Here is a 27,902-nt window from a genome sequence, read left to right as displayed (position 1 = left end):
TCGTACCATAACTATCGCGAGATGGGGCTACCCACAGAATCATGGAAAAAAACTTTAATTTCCTGGCCGCCTTTTAGCTTTGGAAATTCACCAACTATCGCCACAAGCTGCCAGCTCTAGCGCTGAGCATGTGTACGTAGTGTGTGTGTATGTGTGTGTGTGTGTGTGTGTGTGTGCTGGTGACGGGCTTTCAATTATGGCTGATTCTGAGCTGCCATCAAGTCCGAAACTGAAATGTTTGAATACATTGCCATTTAGCCGAGGGGGGAATGGGGGTGTCCCCCTGCACATGCCCCACAATCCCTATGGACAGGGTGGTCATGGGCGTGGCAGGGCATATATCACTTCTGGAGTGCGACAGAAAGCGTAAATCAAATGATATGCGAGTGCAAGTATGACAAGTATGTATTATGTTGGTAACTATGTGTTATCAGCCGCCACCCCGCAGAGCCACCATCGGCCCCACACACATGCCACAGGGCCCATGCAGCGAGCAGGCAGGCATTCAGTGGAATGTAATAAGAGAAGAGCAGAGAAGAGCAGAGCAGAGCACAGCACAGGACAGGACAAGAACTGGAATAGGACGAGGCGACAGACATGTTTATCGCCATATTCTCCCAGCCATGACTAAAGATGCAAAAGGCATAAATACTCCCTGAGCAGCAGGCGACAAAGCGGCTCAAAATGCTACAAAGGCTGAGTGGGTGGTGGATGGGGAATGAACAGAATGAGGCAGAACGAGGGTGGGCTGGGGAGCAACACAGTCAAAACATTTTAATATATTTAATTTTACATTTTACATTTTTTTAGTTATTACACTAATATATATTTATATTATACACTACAGTAATTTACATACATTAGTTTCATAGGGGTTGCGGCACGAAGGGGGGAGGAGGGGAGTGTTGATGGTAGGAGGGGGGGGCAACTTTCTTCATCTGTAAATTAGACCTGATTCATAGTCTGAGATAGGCATCTCTACGATACTGGTTATTTATCTACTTTACGGCGCCACAATTGCTTGTGGAGCGGACGGGGGGGGTACAGGGATATCACAGAGGCCGGTTCCAGCAGTAATCCAGGGTCATCAGACGGACACGGCACGGCGGACGGCGACGACGGAGCCGAGACGGCTATAGATTAGGTCCTCGTTACACACCCACTCCTCCCTTGTGGGTTAAAAGAACTGCCAGTGGGGAGCAGCGGGCAGAGAGTAGTCTTCTCTGCTTCTCCTCCATTGGGGCGGCACAAAGCCCATGGCAATGGCAATGGCAATGGCAATGGAAATGGAAATGGCAATGGAAATGAGACAACGAGACAATGGCACACAATGCTTCGATTACGGCGATAATTGAATGAAAACCCAGCGATTGTCGACTGACATTTATGCTCGAGAGATGGTAAATGGCGCAATTACCGATAAACGACAATTCCTTCGATTATTGCACGGGCACCAGAGATTTCTCTCACTCCTCCCACCTGCAGCTACCAAAAATTCATCGCCAGACCCAAGAACGTAGCACAATTGCTCTGCTGGAGTACCGTTTTGGGGTTCTGGTCTTGTGTTTTGTTTTCCCCCCTTAAAAATACATCAAAATAATACACACAGCTACCCGCCACCCCCAACCCTGCTGGCAATGTGCAACGGTGGGGCCATGCAGCCGTGGGGCAAATGAAAGTCCCCCTAGTTATTCTGACCATTATTATGCGTATAATGCGAGTTGGGCTAAAGTTCGAGCGCAAAACACCCAAAAAGGCTCCAGGGCCCCATAGATCAGATGGGGGGGTGTGGGCGGGGTGGTTGGGAGGGTTAGCAGCTGTGGCCTTGACTCGCAGCATCCCTTATTGGGGGCTTCTTCCCATTACCTTTTGGATCATCAAAAACTAATAAAAAGTAAGCTGCGGAGAGCACGCGGGAAATATGCCTGCGTCCCAATCGAAGCAGGCCCCACGATTGCCTAAATTACTCAGCCATGTGCGCGTTATCGACCCACTTATCGATAGCACGCAACCAGAAACGCTCACTCCTCGGCGCCGACCAGAGAATGACAAACTGCGGCACACGTTGTGACAGCTGTCCGTCTGAGGGTCTGGACAGCATCGTCCATATCTGCATAGCATCCATCAAGCGAGCGGAGGCAGACACAAAAAAAAAAATACAATTATGGTAGGGGCAAAGGCAGCAACAGCCCTTCTGCGTCGCTTGCTCACTGCCCACGATTGACGGTGCCAGGCTGCATGCCAACTGGCTGACTCCCAACTGAGGGATACCCCGACTAAGGGAGCATGCGGCAACTGTATGCTGCTGCTGCCCGATCTGGCTGCAGCTCCAGCCAGAAACTGTCACCCTGTGCCAATCGATTGGCCTGCTGATATACCCCTGCCCCAGCCCGTAGAGCGCCAACGGAAAGGGAAAGTGTCATTGAGATGTCAGCTGTGAAAAGTTGCCCGTTGACTGGCTACGATCCCCGCTTCGATTCAGCTCTGTTGGTTGTGCTCCCCCTCCTGCCCTCCTGCCCTCCTGCCACTCTGTCAGCCTGTTTGTGTTTTCTCTCTGGGTGTGTGTGTGGCAAGCCAATAAATATGGTGTTTAAGCCAACAAACCCAGCTACATGCTGGCTGCCTGTTCGCCTCCATTGTGTGGCAAACTGTGAAACTGTGCGAAGGCGTTGGAGCATAAACAGTTTTTGACATTGCCGGCCCAAGACACATGCTAATGCCAGGGACCCAGCACCCAGCACCCAGCACCCAAACACAGACATAGACCTAGACGTAGACGCAGACCGAGGGGCCCAATCACTGGATGAGTGAGTGCTTGGGGCACGCGGAGAAATGAATGATCCAGCAGCAACTCTTGTGGGAAATAAATAAGAGCGAAAAACTCTCCGAAAATAAAGCAAAAAAATATCCCCCTAAGATTGCTGACATTCACAATGAATATTCCGTTGAGCCAAATTGATTTTGCCCATGGCATAATGCATGACATCTGAATAATCTCCATAGTTATCCATAGCTGCTGCGACCACTTGAATCAATGAATATTCGCATGGGGTATTATCTGGGTCTCTGCCACAAACTGTTTTCTGATAGTGTAGGCCTGTCCTGTCCTGCTCTGTCCTGTCCTGCTCTGTCCTGTCCTGCCTACATATGTGCCTGGGTCGTTGGTCCGTTCGTCGGCCAGTTGCCCAGTCAGCCATAAACGTTATCTGCTTCTGGCAACCCGCCCAATGCCCGCTACACCAGTCGTTCATCCTGCTGGCAGCTACTGGGCATACCCTTGTCCCCCCCGCCACTCTGCACGACATTGCGACAAAATGCATGAATAGCTGCCTGCCCGCTGCCTGCCGGCTGCCTGCCCGCTGCCAGCCTGCTGCCTGCCCGCTGCGTTTACTCCCAGCCCAGTCGGAGGAGCAGATCGGAGCGGAGCGCAGCGGGGAACGTCTCCGTGTCCTCCTGTTTGTATGAGTCTCCGTCTACATGTGGTATATATAAGCCCCATATCTATAGAGCGACATACCCGTACTATATCTTGTCTTTTTATATTTTTTTGTTGGCTTTTATAGCTCTCACCGAGATTCACGTTTTTAGGGTCTCGGCCTTTGGACTTTATGGACTCATTTCGTGACTGAACGTGATGTGAAAGTTGTCGACGACAACGGCAGCACACACACACAGAAACACACACCCAAAAAGGGACACACACACACACACACACACAGACACAATATAGCAGCACATCCATACACAGTTATATACCTACGTGTGTGTGTGTGTGTGTGTGTGTGTGTTTTGGGGTAAACCGATTTGTCATTATTATTGAAGAGCATAAAATCCCTCGACCCATGGCCCATATACAGACCATCGACGACCATGGAGCAGGGGACCACCAGGGGCCGAGCAAGCACCGCAAAACGTTTCGGCTTTCCAGCTATGAATGGGTCACGCCAAGTCAAAACGTTTAGGAAGCGCTTAAAAAGCAGCCATCCACACACACTTTTATGAGGGGTACATATATGGGTATGGGGGTGGGGGTACAGGGGTACAGGGCAGGCGTTGCATTGCAAGGACACGCTCCAGGTACTACTACACCAGGTATCATGTATCATCAGCACATCACACATCAAACGAGCAAAATCCCATTGCAGACATTTACCCCAGGCGAGACATGTGTCTGCCCTGGCCCACACACCACCCCAACCCAACCAAAAACAATGCAACACAAAATGTCAATGTTATGAAAGAGCATCAGTGGGGCAGGGTGTGAAACGAAGGAGCCAAGCTGAGCTGTGGGTCACAAGTTGGAGTGCCCGTACCTTATGGGGCATTTTATTGTGGATAGTATTTGCTGAGGCTACGACTGTTAGCCAATTTGGCATTTTGTCTCTCAACGCTGCCAAAAATTAAGCAAAATCTGACGTAAAAAAATTCGTTAGAGATAAACTTTTCATGATGCAGAGTTGCATTGCATTAACGATAGTTATAGCTATCGATATCAACCAAATTCGAATGACAGTCACATATTGTGGAATTACTTGCATTTTTTGCAAATTCCACTCGAATCGGCACCCAAGTAGGCCGTGACAAAAGTACAAAAAGTACTTGGCGGGGGGGCCCTCAATCGGGCAGTTTTAAATCAAAACATAGACCTAACGGAACGGAGCTCGTTCGGAAAATAAAATAAAAAAAAAACTAAAAAAAGTGAAAATTTACGGAAAAAAATTTTGATCAAAAAAAAAAAAACAATTTAACGATGCATAGCTACACGTACGTCATTGCCGTGGACTTTGAGGCCACCTGCTGGGAGAAGCAGCCGCCGCCACAATGGCGCGACGCGGAGATAATTGAGTTTCCGGCCATTTTGGTGAATCTGAGAACGGGCAAGGTGGAGTCGCAGTTCCACAAGTACGTGAAGCCCGTGGAGCTGCCGCAGCTGAGCAAGTACTGCACCAATCTGACGGGCATACAGCAGAAGACGGTGGATGCCGGCGTGCCCGTGCAGACGGCGCTCGATTTGTTCATCGAGTGGCTGAAGCGGGAGCTGAAGGAACGCGACCTCACGCTGCCCAAGATGAGTGAGGCGGAGCCGCTGGGCAACTGTCTGCTGTCCAGCTGGACGGACTGGGACTTTGGCATCTGTCTGGCCAAGGAGTGTGTGCGCAAGGATATGCGCAAGCCCGGCTGCTTCGATCAGTGGATGGACGCGAGGGCCATTTTCCGGCAGTTCTACAATTATCGTCCCTACAACTTCAGCAATGCGCTGGCCTACCTGAAGCTGAACTTCCAGGGACGTGCTCACTCCGGCATCGATGATGCCAAGAATCTGGCCACACTGCTGTGCAAGATGTACAGGACGGAGCTCCGTTGGCGGTCACCAAGGACTTGACGCCCTATGTGAAGCTCAATCAGAACGGCGGCTTCTGAGCTGACACCAGAGACCAGACACCAGACACCAATCCACCCCTCCACCCCAGCACACACACACAAAAATGTAGGATTATTTACTGGATTATAGGCACATCCCCACAAAGGTAAATGCCAAACAAGTTTATCGCTTTTTGGTTAATTTTAATTTTATTTTTATTTTACATAATTTTCTATTAATTCGCAGCCGATCCTCTGTCAGCAGTCAGTCATCCAACTACAATGCAACAAATACAATTATTTATTGCATTGTTTAATATACCAAAGGTATATTAATAATTAATACACAACACAACAACAATCAAGCCCCAGGAACATGAAGGATGAGATGACTAAGAGCTGTGCTTAAACGGAACACACACACACACAACACAGCACACACACACACACACTTAAATGGTAAATAATTTGCTGCTTTTTTGTGTATTTATTTTACATTATTTCTATGCAGAGACTGGATGTGAATCGCGAGCGCAGCTGATTCCCCGTCAAAACAAACAGCAGCCTTGAACTATTTTTAGTACACGCCACAGAACATGAAGGATGACTTTGAGATGTGATTTGTGCCTTAGTCCGAACACAAAGGTAAAAGCCAACAGCGTTTTTCTCTTACTGTTTTGTATTTAATTTAATTTGATTTCTTTTGACAGACTCACTTGGGAGGGAGACAAGACTTCAAATTTGATGTGCATCGCCAACGCGATATGAGCGCCGACTTATGTACACATATACAAACATACATAGGTATGAGCGAGTGCATCAAATTAAATTACACACAGCAATAAATGTAGCATGTGCCATTGGCTTGCATATTTATCCACGATTCGTAATTAATTGCTATACAAATAATTATAATAATAATAATTAGTGGGGCTTCAGTGGCAACATTTTTAGTGGCCCACTTTTAATGGAAACAATTGAGAGACAGACCTGAGACTTGAGGAAACTCTGAAAAAATCTTTTGCTCAACATTTTTCTGTGCTGAAATTTGTAGTCTGTCCGCGAAGCCCCAGTCCAGTCCCAATCCGGAGGAGCATTTGCAAAAGAATGCGGCGATTCAAGATGGAATTCGCTTTGGACGCCCTTCCTTCCTTCCCTTTGCCACTGCTGTGAAGTGTCACTTAGAGAAAGTGTTGGAGACAGACACAGACTTGCCCCCGTCTTCCCATACCTGGGCAGCAGCAAGGCAAAGGCAAAGGCAACGTGGTGCAGCACGTTATGGAATTTACTTTGTTCTTCTGTTCCAATCAGTAAGAGTGAAATGTGCCCCTGAGGTGTGAGAGAATGTGTAGCGATAAGAAATGTGAATGCAACACCTTGTGGCACATGCAGCCCTACACGTACCACTCCACCCCCTTTCCACTGCTGCTGCCCCTGCCACTGCCACTGCCACTGCTGATGTTTGCTTAACCAAATTAAAGTTTTCGGGGCAAACGTGTGGCTTGTGTTCGGTTTTTGGGGCTTCGACTCCTGCGGTTTCTGTGGCCTGCTACGAGTATTGCTATTGCTATTGCCCCACACCACACCACACCACCCACCAGCAGCATCCTGGCATCCTGGCATCGTGGCATCCTTCTGCCTAATTAGTTGTAAGCGAATTTGTATTCAATTTGCTCGACTGGCATTGGTATGGGCCCCATTCCACTTCCTCCACTTCCTTCACTTCCTGTTGCTCTTCCAGGAACAGTTCCTACTTGGAGCTGCTCCATTTGCTGCTTGCTCCACTGCAGCTCCTGCTGGTTGGCCACTCTAAGGCTCACTCTAAGGCCGGGGCCAAAGTGTTTCATAACTGGGTATGGCAGGCCATAAATTATGTTGCCTACGACTTGGCAATTAAGCCCCGAGAATGAGCGTGAGAATGAGACCGGAAATGGAGTGGAATGGGAATGGGAATGGGGAATGGGGAAGCGTGCCAACCAATATAGTTGGGCTAGATCCAGCCATTTGCTCGCTCTCTCTCGCTCTCTCTCTTTCTGGCTGTCTGTCTCCGGCCTCGACCCCATCAAATTTACACCTAACAAACTTCATAACAGAGTCATAAAACCCTCCACAAACCAACTGGCAGCACACATGGCCATGGCCCGACTGGGGGGCATAACATGGACCGACCCGACCCGACCCGACCCCACCGGCTGTGTAGGCCATAAAAATGTTAAGGCAAGGAGAGAAAACATGCCAACAACCAAGAGGAGGATACGAGTGCCCCCAATGCCAATCGAGAGCCTGTGCTGCCGTTACCCTGCACCGGGGAAAACAGAGCCACAAACTCGAAGCAAGAATTCAGTCTCAAAATTTAGCTCCAGCGATGCTTGCGCTGATCCAATCCGAACAATTCCAACTACGGCATAATGCACATATGTACGTACGTGGTATATCGCCGATGGGTTTTCTGCTCTGTAGAAATCGGTATACCTTTTGCTTGGGTGTATCCAAAGATGAGCACAACACCAGGCAAAACAGTACAGAAAGGCAGAGCAGGAGGCAGAGCAGGAGGCAGAGCAGGAGGCAGTGCAGTGGGCAGAGCAGTGGGCGGAGCAGTGGGCGGCAGTATCAGGGCTGATGTGCTGGTGGCCGGAGGCACTTAAAGTGCTTGGAAAACTCTTTAAACAAAACACCCCTAACCCTGGCCCCAGAATTGCTCTCTTTTGGCCTCTCTGCTAAAAATATGCATATGAATATAAAACTACTCGGACAGGATGTGGGCTGGGGAGGAGGAGCTGTGGCTGTGGCTGTGTGCCGGCAAGACTCAAAGTTTTACTGCTCTTAGTCGCAGCCACAGCCACAGCCCCAGCCACAGCCACAGACCCATTCACATACCCATTCACATGCCCCAGACCCATTGACACCCACCACTACTGAGGTACTGAGGGGGCAGACAGCTTGTGTTTGCATGTCACTGAGCCTGTAATGTATTCTAATTGAATGTTGAACTTGACCATCTTCACATATGCGACTAACTTAAACAGGAAACAGGACCAGAACCAGAACCAGAAGCAGAGCTCCACAGGCACAGGAAGTGCATGAGCAGCAGCAGTTGAAAACAAGAGACAGAGAGAGAGAGGCAGGAAGGGGATGTCAGCCAGCCAACACACTGGAGCAGCCTTTGAGGAGCAGCCTTTGAGGAGCAGTGTCTAAAACAGCAGGATATGGTGTAGTTATTTTGTGTAAAAGCAACATAAAAAGCTGAGAACTATAGATAAAAGTAGGCCCGGAAATTATTCAAACAGAAAATGGAACATTGCAACACATGGACTAGTGGATTAGTACTTCAGATCTAATTGAATGCCTCATTGCATCCTTACTAGTTACGGCATAAATAAACAGTCGCAAATGTTGCTTAGGAATTTCATTCAACGTTTATGTACTTTGGCGCTCAGTCGCATGGAAAGTTGCCCCCAAACTCAAAGTATGTGAGTTTTCATTTGGCAGCAACAATGCTGAAAAGTATCCCATTAGAAGGGTTTTAATGGGATGGGAGGGGGAGGGGGAGGCGGAGTAAATGTACATTTTCAATTGAAATTCAGGAATCATTTGCATGAAAACAAATTCCAAACTCCCTGAATTTTGTTGCTGCTGCTGCTACTGCTGTTGTTGTCCCTCTGTAATTTTATTAAAAATCATTGACCAAACCACGCCTGCTACATGCTACGTGCAGCATCCCTGCCTGCAACATCATACCCCACCATGGCCACACATTCATTGATTGCAAAAATTCAACGTGCCAGCGAGGAGGAGAACGAGGAGGAGCAGCATGGAGGATGCCAACGAAACCATAAAAGCAACAATCAAACAGAGATGGAAATACAGACGGTGGGGGGGAGGGAAACAATTTCCCAAAAAGATATATAAATAAATATGCACATAGCTGTGTAGAAGTGTATTTGTTCAACGCCAAATGCAATTTCCATAACAAATCAAATATTTTATGGCCCCGAATGCCAAATGGCAGCCCAAAAAATGTTGTCAGCTTTAAAGCTAACCGCAAAAAAAGAGGGAAAAAAAAAATGATATTCTTTCCATTCCATTCTTGCTGCTTTGTGGCTTATGGCTTGCTGCTGCTGCTGCTGCTGCTCTGCTCGGACAGAAGTCCCTGCCCCAAAGTCCCTAAATCACTAAATGGGTCACAAATATGCATATGTCTGCACGTGTGTCTACCACTAGAGTGGGGAGCATCGAGTTCCGAGAACCGAGAAAAGCCAACAATTAGTCGAGCATTTGCTGAAAATAATATTTGTTAAATGTCCCAGGCAGACGTGCAAACATAAATAAACTCGAAACATGGACTTGAGGCACGATAACCGAAGCTGTGAATACCCTCCAGAGGGTACTTCAATCTGCTCATAACTCATTCGAGCATAATCTCTGATGGCTCTGGTTCATGCTCATCCTTTAAAAATGTTTCAAATATTTCATAATTTCAATTGCTGCAACGGCTACCCAGTAGCAGACCAATAGCGAAATGGTTTAAGTTTTCTATGCAATAAATCGCCTGAAATAATTACAGTATAATGAGTTTTAAGTGAATTTAACTGCGCGAATGTTTTGTATCTGAACAAAATCGATTTGGCAACATTTGGAATATTTATGAGCAATGCTTAGTATATATAAATAAATTTAAGCTGTGTGCAAGATTTGAATGTTTAAATATTCCAAGCTCACGGTATGGAAAAATGCTTGAATAAATGCTGGCTATGCATCGCCTGGGATGCACGCATAATAAAATACAGTACTAAAGGGGCGGAGCGGGACGGGACTGTAGCCAAACTATAACACTGCAACGAGTATAAGGGTAAAAGGAAAGGAATTTATTTCTGCCAATTGTTATATTTACATTTATGTGTATTTTTTTCAGGTGCATCTGCTGCTCTTTGATTTTATCTTTTTTGGCCACTATTATCCTTGCTGATTCTGTTCGTTTTTTTGGCAGTGTAGGTTCGCCTTTAATCCATTATCCCCAGAGGTTACACACACACACGAATTTTATTATCTAATTTTTTCCCCCTCACCCCAAATTGGTTCGTCTTTAATCTGTTATCCCTGGAGATACCGCATTCCCTCTGATTGTTGCCATTGTATTTATTCCTTCTGGTTGTGTCTGTATAACTAAGCCCCTCTGATTGTATCTAACTATTATCTAACGTGTTTCGCTCGTTTGTTTTAACCCGATTGTTTTTGTGTTATTTGCTCTGCATTTTCACAGCACGAGAAAGCAGGGGAGAGCGGTGGAAAGCGGGGGGATTACTGTTCATGCTACGCTTAACTTTAAAACACACACAGACACATAATGCACTTGACACTTACACGTGTGTGTTCGTGTGTGTGTGTGTTGCTGTGGGTGTTGGGTTGTGTATGGGTGTGGCACAATGGGAAATGTGGCTAGAACATTTACACAAAGCCAAGCGGCGACGGCTGCGGCAGCTGCAACACAAGCCCCAAAAAAGCTCCACCAAAGCTGCATCAATTAACTGTTGCAGAAGGGTAATCAGTGGGCGTTGCCACAGGAGGGGCGGTGACAGCAGGGTAGCTGCGGAGTTTCGGGGCTCGACAAATCAGCCGTGGCTAAAACTTTGATGGACTTGTTTAAAACATTCTCAGAAGCGAAAAATCGTTTAAATAAGCCGGATTGCAAATACCACAAAACGGTGCCGTCAGTGGGTGTTCGAGAGGTTGGGGGGAGACCTGGGGCCGATAGTCGAAATTTCTTTTTAAGCCTGACAGCCCTGGGTGGGGCACGCCCGAACCCGAGCCTGAGTCCGAGCAACTCCAGGGCAAATCCCTGATCCCTGCGGCCCCCCTCCTAGAAAGGATGAGTGCATGTTGTGGCAGCGCGTTAAGCGTTGGATGGTCAGTCTCTTTGGTCCTCTCTCTTACTCTTTCCAGATCTCTTTTTTGTACCCAGTACACGCGGAAATAAAAGGGCATAATCGAAAATAAATCTACATATGAATAAGACGCTAAAAGTCAAAAGAAATTGCATTAACAGAATTCTTACCTATAAGTAGAGGGTATTCCATGGTCGCAATCACGCGCATGGTCTTCTTCGCTCTCAGTCTGTCTGTCTGTCTGTCTCTCTTTTTTTGTTGCTCTTCTTGCGGAAAATGCAACAAAAACAAAACGCTAAACCACCAAACACCAAATGCTGTTGCTGTCAGACGTAGAGGGTGCCCTGGTGTTGGTGGAGAGGGAGAGGGAGTTAAAGTGGGAGAGAGAACGGCAGCTGCAACGGCAGGGCCATAACATAACGTTTCATTAGAGATGAGCTGATAAACATGCAAGCTGCGCAGCAGCAGCGAGTCCCACACTACCGACAAAAGTGTCACTGGCATGTCATTTACAGAAGAACTCATTCAAAACAGATCGCTATTAACTAAGCAATCTTTTCACCAACTGCTACTTTTCCACTACAACTAAATAAAAATTTACATACATGTACATATGTATAAACATGGGTGCAAAATGTATGAAGCCCAGAGGAGCAAAACCTCCTTGACACTTTCATCGCCTGTCAACACACACATGCGTCCTCTCATTCTTTGGCTGCTTGTGTGGGTGTTTTGTTTTTCGGTGGCCCTAAAAAATTTCACAGTTTCTTGTTGTTGAGAGGGTTAGAGAGGGTATAGGCGGAGGTCGGTGGGTGTTGGGTGTACAGGAGGGTAGGGACACGGGCTATGGGTGACCAACAACGCGGCGCAGAATGGTGAAAGGGCAGAGCGAGTCCGGGGAGTTATCCCCCGCTCTTGTGGTCGGACGCACGACAACAACAGCGTTCAAATTTGAGTGGTCACGGGTGTTGTGTAGCGAAAAGGATGGTGTGTGAGAGGAGAGGAGATAGTGGGTGAGTGTGGACAAAAGGAGCAAGAGAGTGTGGATGGTGGACCGTGAGCGTCAGTGTGCGTGAAGCGGGGGCTTTGGCACGCCAATACAATAACAAATTTAAGGCACAAAGGATTTAGCATGTGGCACGGCTTACACTCTCCTCTGCGGTGCTCCGCCCTCAAGCACCCGTTGCTCTCTCCCTCTCGCTGTCTCTCTCTGTCTCTTGCACTCAATCTCTGTTCTGTCCTTCTCTCTCTTTCTCCTGTCTCTTCGCAAATTTTTGTGCGTGCAAATTGAGTTGCGGGGAGGCAGCAGAGCAGAGCGGAGCGGAATGGCATGCAAATGGAGCAGAGGCAGAAGCAGAAGCAGCAGCAGCAGCAGCAATGGCAACGGCAACTGAGGAGCTCTGGCGTTAAGCTTTAAGCGAACATTACCAGCGATTACCTTACCCCGTTACCGTAACCGTTACCGTTAGTTGCTGCTCAAAACAAGCTAAAGCAGCAGCAGCACGCAGTGGCAGCGCGGGTGAGCTGCCATGCGAACATCCTCCTAAGCTCATCAAAGCAGCGCGACCCGAGCATCGAAGCAGAGAGAAAGAGAGAGAGAGCAGAATGGGAATCTGCAGAAGACGAAGTTTTTGATACACTTTCTGATCGATCGTTTAATTTCCATTCTTCCCGCTGAAAGCTCTATTTTGCTGAGATTTATCAGAGAAGGGTATGTTAAACTACATATATAAGTTATAGATATTCGTTCTGTGGTGCTGCAAACAAGTCGTCAAAATCATATTGCCAGCTGCAAGAGTATACAAAAGCGATGACAGTGTCGTTCAACGAGGTACGAGTATATGCGATTGCGATTGCGAAAGAGGATGAGCAGGATGAAGGAGCGCACCAGCCGGAATGGGAACAGGAGCCTGAGCAGAAGCTCAACGGCAGTGGCAGTGGCAGAGAAGTGTACAGAAAATGGCCTGGCAACGGTAGCGGGTAGAGGGATAAAGTTTGATTATTTGACTTCGATAAAGTTATCAATTGGCAGTGCACACAATGCAGCGCCAACAAGCCAGCACCAACACCAGTCGGCAGCAGCAGCATCCCTTAAGTGATTAAATGCCAGTTTCACTCAAGCATCCAATTACACTTGCCATCCAGCCAGCCAGCCGCTTGATTGGGATTGATAGATTGCTAGATTGATATCCGCGCTGAAGGATACCCTAGCAACAAGCAACAAGCAACCATCAACTAGCAACAGGTATTTTCACAGCAGAGTGCCACTAAATGGTAAATGGAAAATGGTAAAAGGCAAAAGCTAACTGGTTAAAGTTGCAATGCAATTTGCAGAAAGCTCCTATGGTAATAGCCAGCACATTAATTCACCTTCCCCTACTGCCCCACTGCCCCACTGGTGCGGTGGAACGGTGTTTTCATGCTGCAGGAACACAGAGTCTCAATCAACCACACTTGCACCTGCACTGCAGACCCGGAACCATCCCCAGCATTGTTACAAAGCGGTGAATGCAATAAATTGCATAAAACTCTGGACCTCCTTAGAGATGGGAGCGTGCAATGAAAACTTACAATTAAATGCTCTTTGGTTACTTTCTGCCCGCTCTTGTGTCTCGCCAGAATTACTCGCACCTTTCACCTCTCGCTTGCTTTTCTCGTCGCTCGTCACACAAGTTGATAGCTCATCACTCTCCTCGTTGAGGGATCCTCTCGTCACTCGCTCACGACCTACGCACATCTGCGTCTGCGACCATCGCCAGCCCGAGATGCAGGTAACGAGCAAACGGTTCCAGTACCATTTTGCCGAGAGTGAGGGGTATACATACATAAACTTAAAGCGCCAATGAGGGACATTCATTACATTATTGAGGTGGCGATGGCGATGGCCGTCGATAGCTTGCGGCGGAATGGGGGGTATGTGGGTGGCAATGTGGCGATGCGGTGGCAGGGGCAGTGGCAGTGGCACTGACGGTAGAGTTCGGCTCGTGGCCTGGCATCCTGGCTCCTGCGGTGTGGAGCTTGGGCATTAGTTTGACATTTACTTGGGCACGTCGTTAGCAGCTGAGTGCCACAAGCATTCACGCATGTGAGTGTGTGCTGCTGCTGTTGCCCGTACACAGCGAGAAAATATGAACAAAATGCTCCTACCTAGTATGCTATAAATGGGAGAGTTTCAAGGGAAAGTTGTGTGACCAAAGAGGTGTCTGCAGAGAAGAGTTTTTGATCGGGAAAGCTCTGGATGTTGCCATACCATGGGCATTATTTGCTACGATTTTCGCTCAGTGCAGCCCTGTGCATTCCTTCTCTCTCTCTAATGCTCTCGGCAATTCAAATAGTTAAAATTGTTTGAGCTTGATTTAGGCAGACACACACACACCTTGGCCGCAGACACACCCACCCACCCATTGGGCCGGGGCAGCGTCAAGTTATTTAAAGCACTTTAGCCCATAGCACCAGCCATCGTGCTCCACAGAGGCACAGGCGCAGCCACACTCTCTCTCTCTCTCTCTCTTATAATGTGGCTCCGGCCAGACCGAAAGCACAACAAATTAAGCCTTTTAACAAACACAAACAAAAGTCCAATTTGTTGCCAAGTTGTGACGCTGGCCAAAATGCAAAGCCGTTAACTACAGCCACCCACACAGAGCCACACAGCCACTCGACAGTCGACTGTTTCCGCCCTCCAGATTGTCGGAGGTGCAAAAACTTTGGCGTCCATCCATCCATCCGTCCCTCCGTTCGCCTGCTCTCGCCCCTGCTTCCTAGCTTCTAGCTACTGTTTGACTTAGATAATAGCGCAAAGAAAATTTTGCCATGGGCCACGGTCCCCGTCACTCCCTGAACGTGAACCTGTGTCTGTCTCTGTCTCTGTCTCTGATTCTGCTTCTGAGTCTGTTACTCTTTCTTTTGCTGTTGCTGCTTTCAGTGTATTTTCTGTATCTCTAGCTGATGAAATAAAACAAATTGTAGCTATAGCGTGGAAAAATTTCGAGTCTTGCCTTGGTTTCGTCATGCCTTTTATGGCCATGCCACTGGGCATGGTCATGGCAATGGCCCACTCTCCACGGTGGCACAGTGGTGCCAAGTCCATGGGGGAGGCAAGTGCAAAGGACTTGCGTGGAGCAATCAGTGCAAAGAACACATTAAATAAATTAAGCAGCAGGAAATGTCATCATCCCTATAACCAGCTAACCGCTTTTCAGCTAAGCTACCCTCTAATTCTTTCCGATTGTCCGAGCTCTGAAATCAAATCTTAATTACTATCAAATTGTGATCTAGCAGGATTAGGCTTCGGGCCCACTGTGCCAGAGAATTGGTGCAAAACAAATCACGGCATACGCCAGCAACCGTTCCGTTCCGTTGCGACTAGACCACAGCGCACTAAGCTTCTACATGAGTAATCGTAATCCCGAAAAGTTTTGCAGGGAAACCAACTCATAACCCGTAATCATCGCAATTAGTTTGCCCCGATGACGACGACGGCGACGGCGACAACTGTTGGCCGAAATGGTACGGCTGGTAACAGTAACTGCCATATCCCCCTGCCCCATCCCAGTCCGACAACCGCCATCCGCCCAGAGGCGTAGATCCCCGGCAGCAGACGTAAATCAGTGGGCCGCTGCCATGTCGTCATCGTCGGAATCGTAATGAAAGCGGGCCAGGAATGATGTGTGGTAGCATAGCATATGCCATAGCGATTCAGACTCCTAGGATACCCGTTTGGCAGCGTGTGTAGAGCTAGCCCAATGGCCAGATATGGCCGCCAGAGCCTTTTACAACTTGTTAATGGCCTTGGATAATGAACACTTTGAGGATTAGTTGAAATTAGACGGGTATAAAGTAAAAATTGAGGCTTACAAATATGGGGTGCACTCGCGTATCTGACTCTGGGAGTGCAGCCATTACAGCCAATTACAGAACCCATCCATGAATGCCGGCATACCCTTAAAGTGGACCTGACCAGTCAGGGGGTAACAGAACAGCAAATCAGTAACCAAATCACGGTGGCCATAAAGCACCAGTAACTCGTAGCATCCATCCCCCATTCGTGTGCACAGTCGCAGGCTGAGTGATCATCATATACGATGTGTGGCCAGATACAAATACAAATACAAATACAGATGATGGTGATGCTGATGCTGATGATTAGGTGTAGGTGTAGGTGTAGGGGTCTGATGGGGCCGCTTAATAAACCGCTAACCAAACACCAACTCGCACAGGTACACAGATTCATATCGCATAATTGTTTCTATGGCTGTTGGCCTGCCTGATAGTCTACAGGGTAAGCGGACAGTCGCCAGTCGCTGTCAACAAACACTTGATGGTTCCCACTGGGCGTGATTTAGGGGACTAGCTGCCTCTAGCAGATATAACCTAACCACCGCACGACTCCGATTCAGTAAGCAGCCGCGAGTCCAGGCACAAGCAACACACGATGAGCCAACAACTGGCGGAGAATCTACCCAAGCAGCTGCTGCCCCGCAGCGATGCCAAAGAGCAGAGCGAGGAGGAGGAGGCGCCAGTTCCGGCTCCAGTTCCGGCTGGGGCTGCACCACCCACACCCGGAATACCAGCGGACTTTGAGACGGCTATCGATGCGGCGGGCTTCGGAATGTTTAACATTCTGCTGCTGGTGGCCGCTGTGCCCGCGGCCATGGGCACCGTGTACGAGACCTCGACCATGTCCTACATCCTGCCCAGCGCCGAATGTGACCTGAAGCTGAGCCTGCTGGACAAGGGCATACTGAATGCCATCACCTATGCGGGCATGATCAGCTCGGCCGTCTTTTGGGGCTACTTTGCGGACACCAAGGGCAGGCGCAAGCTGCTCATCTATGGCTATGCCATAGACACCATCTGTGTGCTGGGCGGTGCCTTCAGCCAGAGTGTTGTCCAGCTGATGGTCTTCAAGTACTTTGGAGGTTTCTGGTGAGTTCGAAGGCAGCCCCACATTAATTTCTTATTCCAATTAACCTACCCAATCCACCCACACAGCATGAGTGGTCCTTTTGCCGTGCTTATGACCTATCTGACGGAGCTGCACGGACGCCAGCATCGTCAGCGCATTATGATGATTGTGGGCATTATGTTCTCCATAGCCACACTGACGCTGCCTGGTCTGGCCATGCTCATTCTGCCCCAAGACTGGGAACTAAACATTTGGAGTTTTAAGAGTAAGTACCGAGTAGCGAGTGGCGAGTGGCGTGTGGCGTGTGGCGTGTGGGCATTGACGATTGGCGTGTGGCAAGGGCGTGTTACGTATTCTCACGATAAGGTCACGATAAGAAATATCTTAGAGATAAGCTGAGATAGTCTCCCACAAACAGCTGATGAATACAGATTACAGATGGGAGGCCCCTTTCTCAGCCAGAGATTTCACACCTTTATTGGGCGGATCAAATGAAATATGACCCTAATCTAATCCACATTTTATCATACCATTCACAGTGACTGCCTGGCAAATGTTTGTGGCCGTAACAGCACTGCCCAGCCTCCTCAGCTCCATGCTGTTCCCCCTGTTTCCCGAGAGTCCAAAATTTCTAATGTCCAGAGGTCGCAATCAGGAGGCCCTGGAGGCCTTCCAGTTCATGTATGCCCTGAACACCAGAAAACTCAAGGACTCATATCCAGTAAGTATTTTCCATACAATCCAATGCGATTCTCTGAGCCTCTAAGCTGTTTTCTTGGTGCAGTTTAAAGTGCTGGCCAATGAAGTGCCCGAGCAGGTCACCAAGCACAAGGCACACACGGAGGTGAAGCTGCCCATCGAGAGCTCTGAGGCCGCCTGTGCCCCACCAGTGGATCCCGAGCTGGCAGCCGTGCCCAAGAGTGGGCTAAGTGCGGGCCTCTCCCAGCTGCGTCCGCTGTTCACCAAACCCTACCTGGGCCTCTCGCTCTGGGTCTATCTGCTCAACTTTTGCGTGCTTCTGGGGTGAGTCGGGGTCACCAAACACAGCACAGAACGGCTCTAATGGCGCGCCTTTCTCGCTCTTTCTCGCTTCCACAGTCAGAACACGATGCGTTTGTGGCTGCCACAGCTGTTTGCCTCCATCAACGAGTTCGAGCACCAGGTGGGCGGGCCGTCGGGCGAGACGAGCATCTGCAGAATACTGGAGTTCAGCGTGAACCGCACCCAGAGCAAGCTGATGGCCATCACGGATACCGCTGCCGAGTGTACGGTGAATGTGACGGCGGCCACGTACACAAACAATCTGATTGTGGCGGCCGCCGGACTGGTGGCCTACATGCTGGCCGGCTTCCTGGTCAACCTGGTGGGCGTCAAGCGGATAATGAGTGAGTGTATATGTAGGCCGTGCAGAAGGAGTGCGCTTCTTAAATCCCATCTTAAATGCCACTTTCAGCTGTGGGCCTATTTTGTGCCGCCTGCTGCTCAATTGGCATGTACTGGTCGAGCTCCGCTGCATCGACAGTGGCCATTGCCTCGCTGTTTGTGACCATGGGCAGCATATCGGCCACATCGGTGATCAGTGCATCGGTCAGTCTGTTTCCCACATCCCTGAGAACAATGATTGTCTCCCTGGAGATGATGTTTGGCCGACTGGGCTCACTGCTCGGCAACATCTTCTTTCCGGCACTGATGGGTCTCGGCTGTGTGCCGCCCTTCTTCATGATCAGCTTCTTTATGTTGGGTAAGTCCAACCGATACGAGTACGTGCCAGAAGTCCACTCCAAAATATGCTTCTTCCTCTTTCAGCTGGCTGTCTAATGGCTGCCTTCCTGCCGCTCAAGAACAAAGCTGCACTGAAGTGAGGACATACTCCAAATCCAATTGCCATTTCCCCCACTTTCCCCATTCCCCATTCCCACACCCACTCCATGGGGTTGGCTTGTACATAGCATTTAGCTCTAAGTTTAGTTATTCCTTTCCACTTTGTATGCCCTTGCAGTGGTTGCTTCACAGATGGCCTGTAGCTATCCCTCTGGGTTGCTCCATGCTATGCAATTCCTTGCTTCGGCCTGCCGAATGACATTTTTTTTTTCAATTTTTTTTTCTATTTTTTTTGTTGTGTTTGTGTTTTTGTGTTTGTATTTGTGTCTCTTCCTTTGCTTTAATTAAAAGTTAATTTATTTAAGAACGAAACTTTCTGGGATTAAGCAATTTGTATGCAATTTCCTCTCGCCTGTCAATTACATGAATTCCTCTTCATCAATTTCCATAAACCGTCGGCACTTGTGAATGCATTCCGCTCGTGAGGTATCAGGGCAGGCACAGGGTCAGGGGCAGGGCCAGTAGCGTAAAACTGAGTGCACACACAAATCAGAGAGTCCAAATCAGTGGGGAAGGTATGCCGAGACTTTGAATGGCATTCCTTGGCTAATCATGCCGGAGGGGGCACAAATTGATGTGGAGTTATCGAGAGAGCGAGTGTGGCTGAAGCACCACTCTCCAGGCTGATGGAAACTAATGATTGCCCCAAAACACTACACTGCCCTGCCCCAGCACCAGCCCCGTGCCCTGCCCCCATAGTTAGCACTTGTTTCGTTCCCATCTCGCACCATCGCCACATCGCTTCATGGCCTCCAGCTGCTGTTTCCATCTCCATCTCCGGCACCGGCACTGGCACTGGCAGTGGCATCAGCTCCCGGGGCCTTATCTGCTCGGCCAGCTGGCGGGGGCGTTGATATACGAGCGCGCACTCAAGCCAAATGGAAATGCTAATTATCTGACAACGGAGAAACGGCGCATAGAAGACGCTCCTCAGCTTAAAGAAGTTAAACGGAAAAGAACTTGAGATGTGCTTCAGTCTACCGACTGTGGGTTACCCCTGCCTAAAGCTCTCAAATTGCTTAACTGGCGAATGGATATTAGATATAAGATACACGGTACGGAGTATTCCAGTTACCATCAAGCCACATTTGAATATAAACAGCGATGTGCTCTGGCATTAAAAGTGTACAAAGGAAAGCCAGGTGTTCAAAGAGCCACAGCACGCTGAAACTTGTTTGGTTTCGCTCATGCTGGCTATAAAATTAATCTGATTGCCATGAATTTTTGCCATTAAGTAGAGACAATAATTATTAATTATCTTGTCAAAAAAAAAAAAAAAAAATATTAACCTCAAATGGGAAGCCTAACGAATGGGATTTCAAAGGTAAAATCCGAATCTGTGATTGTACCAAGCCACTCCACACACTCCATATACCCCTCTGCTGCGCCACTAGCAATGGATATGATTAAGCACTCGTTGGGGGAGGTGCACGCGCACCCATTTAGGAGGCCCGTCTTAATCGGGCGATAAATATATAGATGTATGTGTGTGTGTGTGTGTGTGGGGTGTGGGGAGCAGAAAGCTCTTGGACGGCGCTTAAAATGATTTCAAAAACGTTGGAAATCAGACAAACACACAAAACTTTTAATTAAAAACTTTTTGGCTCTAATGCGATGCTAGAGCATCGATAGCGCCGGAAAGCCCGTCTCCAAAAGAACGCAGTTGTTTGTGGGTTCTCTCTCGTCTCTCCACACAAAACAGACCTCAACAGGTGGAGAGAGGGGGGTAGAACAGTTACAGTTCTGTGTCTGTAATCTAATCAGGAAATGGGCCAGAGCGATCGAGAGAGAGAGAGAGAGAGCCCTGCTCATAAATAGCCGGGTAGGGCGGATCGCACCTCCAGTCGTTCAGGATGAGTCTCAGCGAAAAGGTGGTGATCGTGACGGGCGCAAGCAGCGGCATTGGAGCCGCCATTGCCCAGGTGTTGGCTCGCGAGGGGGCCCGTCTGGCGCTGGTGGGTCGCAACGTGGCCAATCTGGAGGCCAGCCGCAGCGCACTGCAGCAGCAGGTGCAGGGCGTTCGGGCGGAGATCATAGCCGCTGACGTGACCAAGGATGCGGCGCTCATTGTCCAGCAGACGATCGCCCAGTTCGGGCGCATCGATGTGCTGGTGAACAACGCCGGCATCCTGGGCAAGGGCGGCCTCATCGATCTGGACATCGATGAGTTCGACTCGGTGCTAAACACAAATCTGCGCGGCGTCGTTCTGCTCACAAAGGCGGTGCTGCCGCATCTGCTGCTAACCAAGGGAGCCGTCGTCAATGTGAGCAGCTGTGCCGGTCTGCGGCCCTTTGCCGGCGCCCTTAGCTACGGTGTGTCCAAGGCGGCCCTCGATCAGTTCACCCGCATCGTGGCCCTCGAGATGGCGCCGCAGGGCGTGCGCGTCAACTCGGTGAATCCCGGCTTTGTGGTGACCAACATCCATCAGCGCATCGGCATTGTCGATGAGGAATACAATGGCATGCTGCAGCGTGCCATCGCCTCCCATCCGATGGGCCGCGTCGGGGACGTGTTCGAGGTGGCCGAGGCGGTGGCCTTTCTGGCCAGCTCAAAGGCCAGCTTCACCACCGGCGCCCTCTTCCCCATTGACGGTGGCAAGCACAATCTGACGCCTCGTTAATCATCCGGCTCCTCCGCCTATAATTACACTCCCCCACGTATATTTTTTCATTTCCTTTTCACTTTCCCTTACTTTTTTGTTTTGTTTTTGTTCAATAAATAAATAATAAGCAAACCGACGCTTGTGGAGGAGTCATCTGTGGGCTGGGGGACTGGCAACTGGTGCCTGGGGGTGACCCCGAAATGACCGTCATGGCTTTGCTGTGTCAGACACTTGACAGACTCGTTATCTATCCATCAGCCGGCACTGATAAGATGCACTGTCAGCAGCAACAGAAGCAGCAGCAGCAGGGGAACATGTTTGCTTCTTTGGGGTAATCTCCGCTGGAGGAGCCTTATCAGAGAGACACTCCAAAATAACAACAGTCGGCCCTGGGTGAGGGGGGGAGAGTGGCTGCGTGTCGGACGCGTGTTCCCCTTGTTTTGTGTGTGTGGTGGCGTTGCCCGTTGGTAATGTAGGTCATAAATGTCATCGTCACAAATAAAAACAGGTTAATATATGCCCGTGCAGGGGGGGCATTGTGACAGCTTTTGGGACTTGTGGTGGTGGGAAGCTCACGACCGGTTTAAGAGCTTTGCAAAAGCTCCCACTTCTGTCTTAATCGCGATCACAAAGAGCAAACGAAAACTTTGACTTAAAAAGCTTTCAGCTTAAGTTTCAAACGGAAAGAGCAGAGACAAACTTTGAAGGTTTCGAGCGGCTGAAAAAGGGCGAGAGTAGAAGCTCCGTTGAAAGCTCCCTTCACTTTTAAACAAACGGAACGACGTTGCAGGCCTGCAATTCAATAAAAACAAATTGCATATTGGAATCAATGGTATCGAAAACAATAGTAAAATTACATACAGTATGTACATAAATATGTACAGATGTACATATGCATGTATATGATTCATAATTTCTCTCGGCATTTGCTGCTCCAATAACCCAAAGTATTGTTCTCAATATTTTATGGGATGTTGTATTCGCGTTCTGCACCTGCAGTTATATCGAGCCAAATTTTAAGTTACCCACCATCTGTAATTGTTCTTCATTAAATATTTCAGTTTCAATTTACTGAGACAGGAGCTGTGACTGTGTCACTTGCAGCTTTCCAGCAAGTTCCATGCCATGTGAAAGCTTTAATGTAGGAAATTATATGCCCCACGTTGAACCTTCCCTTGCAGCGTTATTTAAAAATAAAAAATAAAACCCATTTCGAGGCACGTAAAATTCTGATAAAGCTCTAAAAATAAACTCCCAAGCGCCCCTAAATGCGCAATGCTTTTGGCTGATTTGAAAATGTGATAAGCACAGATCCAACACTGGCTCAAAAGCCAGAACCCCCCAGATGGCGGCCCTTTGCAACCCCTCTGTACAAAAAACAAGCTCCACTTTCCAACTTGGTGCACAGATGCCGCAGCTAACTGATGTTCCATTCAGCACTCAGAGCTTAAATAAAATCATAAAAAACCAGCACTGCGGGGGATGTAAACTTCACAGAGAAAAGCTCTAAGGAAAGCCACCCACGGGTCGCGTTTTCGTTGAAGGGTTTTTCCCTTAAGTGCGCAGTGCTTTTGATTGAGGGTAAAGCTCTTTGGAGATCCCTCCCACGCACCCACGCTGATCCAGGATGAGCAACCACCAGCCCCAGATGGCGGGCCGGCAGCTTTAAGCTTGCATTGCAACCGGACCAACCCCTGCTGGACGAGGAAAGCTGCCAGGCCAATAAATGGCCATGGGGCAACGCTACGCCGTGGCAGGCAGTCAGTGCGTCAGAAACATTCGCAGGGCGCTCATCGTGCGGCCCAAATCCTATTCCGCGCTGCCACCGTGGCACAGACAAAGCGAGCGAACGAGAGAAAGAGCCAGAGAAAGAGCGAGAGAGAGGGAGAGAACGAGCGAACAAGAGTGGGAAGCAGCAGGCGCTGGGCCAGCTGGCACAGAAAGCGGAACTGGCCACCAATTGATTTTTTCTTTGGCAGCAACGGGAAACAACGCGCAAAAGTGAACCCAGAAACGGTAAACAAAAGAGCGCAGCGTTTGAGGCCTGCGATTCCATATGGAAATGGAGGAGACACTGCAGTTGGTCGAGACGGAGGCAGAGGCTACGGAATCAATGGAGTCAATGGAATCATCCCCCGTTGAAGGCCAGCAGCAGCCTGTGCATGAGACGAACAGCTGCGACGGCAAAGCTGTCACATATCCGGAGGAAACCGAGCCCGAAACGGAGCCCGAGCAGATGCTGAGCGAGCGATGGTCGCCGCTGGGTGCCAACTACGATGACGCCAACAGCGCCAGCTCCGGTGTGGACTGCGATCTGGAGCCCACATTGCTGGGCCTCAGCCTGGCGAAGGGCGGCCCCGGCATGGAGACGGAGAGTGCCAGCGAACTGGCGCGCCTTCGCAGCATCGAGGATGAGCAGGAGCTGCTCACCAGCTCCCTGCTGGCCCTCACCTCGCACTTTGCCCACGTCCAGCTGCGGGTGCGACAGATTGTCGAGGCACCCGCTGAGGAGCGCGACCAGTTGCTGCGCGATCTGGATGACTTTGCCTTCCAGGGCATACCCGATGCGGGTCTCGGCCAGCAGAAGGACTCCCTGGCGGAGGGGGAGGCGCAGGCGGAGCGGGAAACGGAGTCCGATGGCCAGCTGATTGAGCAGCTCAAGTCGCAGCTGACGGAGCTGGAGCAGTTGGCCTACGAGGCCGGTGAGCCGGGCATCCTGCCGCAGCATGTGCTCCTCGAGAAGCAGAAGTTCATACTGGACGAGCTGCGGGCGAAGCTGAACCTGCAGGTGGAGCAGCAGGACCTGCCGTCGCTCAGCACGGATCAGCTGCGCCACCAGGTGGACAATGCCATCGGCGAGTTTGTGGGCCCACTGAAGATGAAGGAGCAACTGGTGGCCCAGCTGAAGACGCAGATCACCGACCTGGAGCGCTTCATTGCCTTCCTGCAGTGCGATGCGGCCGGCTCCGGTTCGGGCGCTTCGACCAGTGGCAGCGACAGGCTGAAGCTCCTCTCGGGCGCCTACAACAGCTATGCGGCCAAGCAGACGGCCCGCTCCCAGGCCACGCTGCCCGCTCCGGCGGAGACTTCGTCTGCCCATTCCTCCATCCTGCCCGTGGCCCAGGCGGGCGAGAGCCTGCACAGCAAGGCGCACGGACTGCTGGACAAGGCCTCCATCCTGATGCAGATGTTCGCCAGCACGCACCTGGCCAAGCCGCGCGAGGATTTCCAGCAGAACACCCTGAAGAATACGCACAAGGGCAATCACTGGGGGTAGGTGATGTCTTTTCGGCTGCAGGGTTGCGCCCTCTAAGGCTTGCTCTCTCTTTTTCTTTTGCAGGGATCTTCGTGCCCAGCTGGAGGTGGACATCCAGGAGGTGGCCGCCCTGGCCGCCACGCTCAGCTGCGACCGCGAGAAGTTGGCCAACATCAAGCGGGCCCTGCGCCAACAGCAACAGCAGCAGCAGGCGGGATCCTCGAGCACGTGCCTCAATCCACAGAACGGAGCGTTGATTACCTTGCCACCGCGCTGCAGGCGGGTTGTGGCCGCTGGCCATGAGCTGGCACCATATGCCACGGCCGCTGCGTCAGCGGCCACCTCCTCCGACTCGGACGAGGAGGCCAGCTACGACCGCTTCGAGTGGGAGAAGGATATCAAAGGTCTGAGTCTGGGCAGGCGCATCGTACACATGCGCGGCGACTCCATAGCCACCATTGGACGCGAACTGACGACGGTGGTGCGCAAGAACTTTGCCCGCACCCTGCAGCAGCTAATCCAGCATGGCCTGCGGATACCCGCCGAAACGGCGGCATCCAGCCTGATGGTGCCCTTCATGCGGTGCCTGCATCCGGGCACGCAGCGCATGGCTGCACCGTCTTCCCAGGAGTCGCCGTTTCTGGGCCTCGGCCGGGGCATGCACGCCTGGGAGCTGATTTTCGAGTACTACCAGATGAAGCATGGCGAAGAGTACAACAATACGCCGGCGAGGAAGCTGTCGCTGAGCTTCCAGCTGGACATTGTCGACGCCCAGGCAGTGACGGCCAAGCAGAGCCTGCTCAGCACCGTGGGCATGATCCTGGCCATGCACAAGCCCTACAAGCGCAGCCACAACGCCCACTTCAAGGCGTTCGTCTGTGCGGGACTCAAGTGAGTGTTAACTGCCGTTTTGCTCCAGCACGACCTAATCGTTTCCTCCTTGCAACAGCTCCCATTTGCTGGTGGAGTGGCTGAATCTGATCCTCAGCTGCAACGAGCTGATCGACACCTACTACTCGTCCACCAGCTATGTGGCCCGCACGGGCTTCCGCGACTCGTTGCGCTCCATCGACGCCCTGTCCAAGTATGACTTTGATCTGCCCGTGGACCTGGCCATCCGCCACTTTCGCAACATCTAGAGAGGAAGGCCACGAAACCAGCTGAGAATTCTTATTTATGTGTATGATATATTTTTGGCCAGGATGGCCGGGCTGCTGCCCGAGATGGCATCCTGGCAACTAGTCCAAATCGTACTCTCGTACTATTCCCTCACTCTTATGTATAAACTCGTGTATATAACCTTAGATATGTCCCATTAAATCAATTGCTAATCCTAATCCTACCTAAACTCGCTGCCATAGAAGTCGTACAGGCACTGGCTCAGCTTCTCGCCCAGCGGCCGCTCCAGGGCGCCGCAGGTGATGCCCGCCAGCAGTCGCCTAGCCTGCTCCACCTCGCCGCACGCCGCGTAGGCATCGAGCAGTAGGCGCGGCGTGGGATAACGCTCCACAATGGCCAGGGCCCGGTCCAGGGAGAGCGAATGGAGTTGCAGCAGCTGCTGGACGAACACCTCGCGCACAGTCAGCTGGGCATTCTTGGCCGAGTCCTCGTACAGGGCCCGGAACTTGAGCAGACCCACACGGCGGTCGGTCAGACAGCTGCGGCTCACTCCCAAGGCGACCCGATCCACGCTGTGCAGGCTCTTGCCGAGAAAGAGTTGCCGCAGCGCTCGGCTCATGCCCGCCAGGTAGCACATGCTGCGGTAGTGGTTCTCCGTGCGCACCACCTGAATTCCCGACTGGATGCGGGCGTTGGCCAGCGCCTGCAGCAGCGAGTCCAGCGGCAGGCCCAGCTGCTCGTTGTCCCCGTAGTCCTCTATCAGGTAGATCACATGCGGCAGGCCGCACTGCCGCAGCCGGTGTTTCTGCTCGTGGAAGCGGCCGTCGCGAATGCTCGAGGCCAGATCGTCCATGCGCTTGCGCTCCACAATGTAGGGCAGGACGAGCTCGCTGCCGTCCGCTGCGCGGGCTATCCACAGGAAGTCGCCAACGGTGAGGCGACGCACCTCGTGCTCGGCGCCCAGGGACTGCAGGTAGCTGCGTGTCTGGTCGAGCACGCGCTTGTTCTTGCCACTCGTCTCCTGGGTGTCAACCAGGAGCAGTACCTCAAAGCCGCCTGGCAGCATCTCCACCACTCGCTCGCGCTCCTCGGCTGCAGCCTGCTCCAGCTGGGCTTTCTTGGTCGGCTTCTTCTGCTTGGCCTTCTGCTTTGCCTTCTGCTGCTTCTCCTGCACCGCCTGGACCACCTGTTGCACCTGCTCCTCGTACTGGGCTGTGGTCGCCACCGGCTGTGCCTCGCTGGCTGCCCGGTGCTGGCGCAGCTCCTCGTCAATGAGCTGGCACAAGGTGCCGCCGAATCCACGCAGCACGGCGAGGTCGCGACCACTGTACAGCGGCAGCGGATAGCTCTTCAGAGCCTCCAGGGCCTGTCGCAGTTTGTGCTGGGACCTCTGTTGCCGTCGCTCCGCCTCGCGCAGCCAACGCTCCAGCCAGCGGGTGAACAGCGGATTCGGCTCTCGCAGACGCACCTCCAGTCGTGTCTCCATTGGAATTTATTCTAATTAAATTGCGAGTTTTAAATGTTTTTCTCACTTTTTGCCGCCTTTTTTGACTGCGAATCTAGTGATGGTAGTTTGACACTCCGCCTTACTATCGATAGCTCCAGCACTGGAACCTGTGAACTTTATTATATTTTTGTCATTAGTTAATACTGAGAGATTGTTAACCAAGCCACTGAGGCTATAAATTATACTGATCAGCCAAATACGAGCAGCATTTGTACATATTCACAACAAAGAAAAACAAGAGCACACTATCGATAGCCACTATCGGGCTTGCAGTTTCGTAATCGACTGCCCGCGCATCTCTATTCAGTGCACTTTCGTGTTTTGGTTTGTTTTTTGTGCGTTTTGTTACATTTGGCTGCGGTCTCTTCCAAAATGTCTTCCAAAA

General features: G+C 50.6%; 5 protein-coding genes and 1 long non-coding RNA gene across 6 annotated transcripts; 5 read left to right on the top strand and 1 right to left on the bottom strand.

The window, feature by feature from the left end:
- The first annotated feature begins 4,750 nt into the window (after nt 1-4,750).
- On the top strand, nt 4,751-5,383 carry LOC121403769 (ERI1 exoribonuclease 2-like). The gene has a single exon (XM_041593506.1). The coding sequence runs from the start codon at nt 4,751-4,753 to the stop codon at nt 5,381-5,383; it is 633 nt and encodes a 210-aa protein (XP_041449440.1).
- A 407-nt stretch (nt 5,384-5,790) lies between these two features.
- LOC111071938 lies at nt 5,791-6,246 on the top strand. The gene is made up of 3 exons (XR_005967820.1): nt 5,791-5,820; nt 5,873-6,006; nt 6,072-6,246. It is a non-coding gene; the product is annotated as an uncharacterized LOC111071938 (long non-coding RNA).
- A 10,375-nt stretch (nt 6,247-16,621) lies between these two features.
- LOC111071924 lies at nt 16,622-19,323 on the top strand. Its single transcript, XM_022363473.2, has 7 exons — nt 16,622-17,171; nt 17,238-17,416; nt 17,691-17,872; nt 17,936-18,174; nt 18,250-18,536; nt 18,605-18,892; nt 18,958-19,323. Exons 1-7 carry the CDS (start codon nt 16,678-16,680, stop codon nt 19,011-19,013), a joined length of 1,725 nt encoding a protein of 574 aa, XP_022219165.2. The 5' UTR covers nt 16,622-16,677; the 3' UTR covers nt 19,014-19,323.
- Nucleotides 19,324-20,858: 1,535 nt separating this feature from the next.
- Nucleotides 20,859-21,769, top strand: LOC111071925 (3-oxoacyl-[acyl-carrier-protein] reductase FabG). Its single transcript, XM_022363474.2, has one exon. The coding sequence runs from the start codon at nt 20,886-20,888 to the stop codon at nt 21,651-21,653; it is 768 nt and encodes a 255-aa protein (XP_022219166.1). The 5' UTR covers nt 20,859-20,885; the 3' UTR covers nt 21,654-21,769.
- Nucleotides 21,770-23,388: 1,619 nt separating this feature from the next.
- On the top strand, nt 23,389-26,228 carry LOC111071962 (RUN domain-containing protein 1). Its single transcript, XM_022363523.2, has 3 exons — nt 23,389-24,908; nt 24,976-25,782; nt 25,841-26,228. Exons 1-3 carry the CDS (start codon nt 23,692-23,694, stop codon nt 26,028-26,030), a joined length of 2,214 nt encoding a protein of 737 aa, XP_022219215.2. The 5' UTR covers nt 23,389-23,691; the 3' UTR covers nt 26,031-26,228.
- LOC111071963 (crossover junction endonuclease MUS81) lies at nt 26,059-27,581 on the bottom strand. Its single transcript, XM_022363524.2, has one exon. It carries the CDS (start codon nt 27,494-27,496, stop codon nt 26,231-26,233), a length of 1,266 nt encoding a protein of 421 aa, XP_022219216.2. The 5' UTR covers nt 27,497-27,581; the 3' UTR covers nt 26,059-26,230.
- Between the last annotated feature and the right edge of the window lie 321 nt (nt 27,582-27,902).

This window comes from Drosophila obscura, unplaced genomic scaffold (assembly GCF_018151105.1).
Source record: "Drosophila obscura isolate BZ-5 IFL unplaced genomic scaffold, ASM1815110v1 contig_190, whole genome shotgun sequence".
NCBI lineage: Eukaryota > Metazoa > Arthropoda > Insecta > Diptera > Drosophilidae > Drosophila > Drosophila obscura.
Note: the sequence above shows the minus strand (reverse complement) of the source record. Positions and strands in the feature narration are given on the sequence as shown.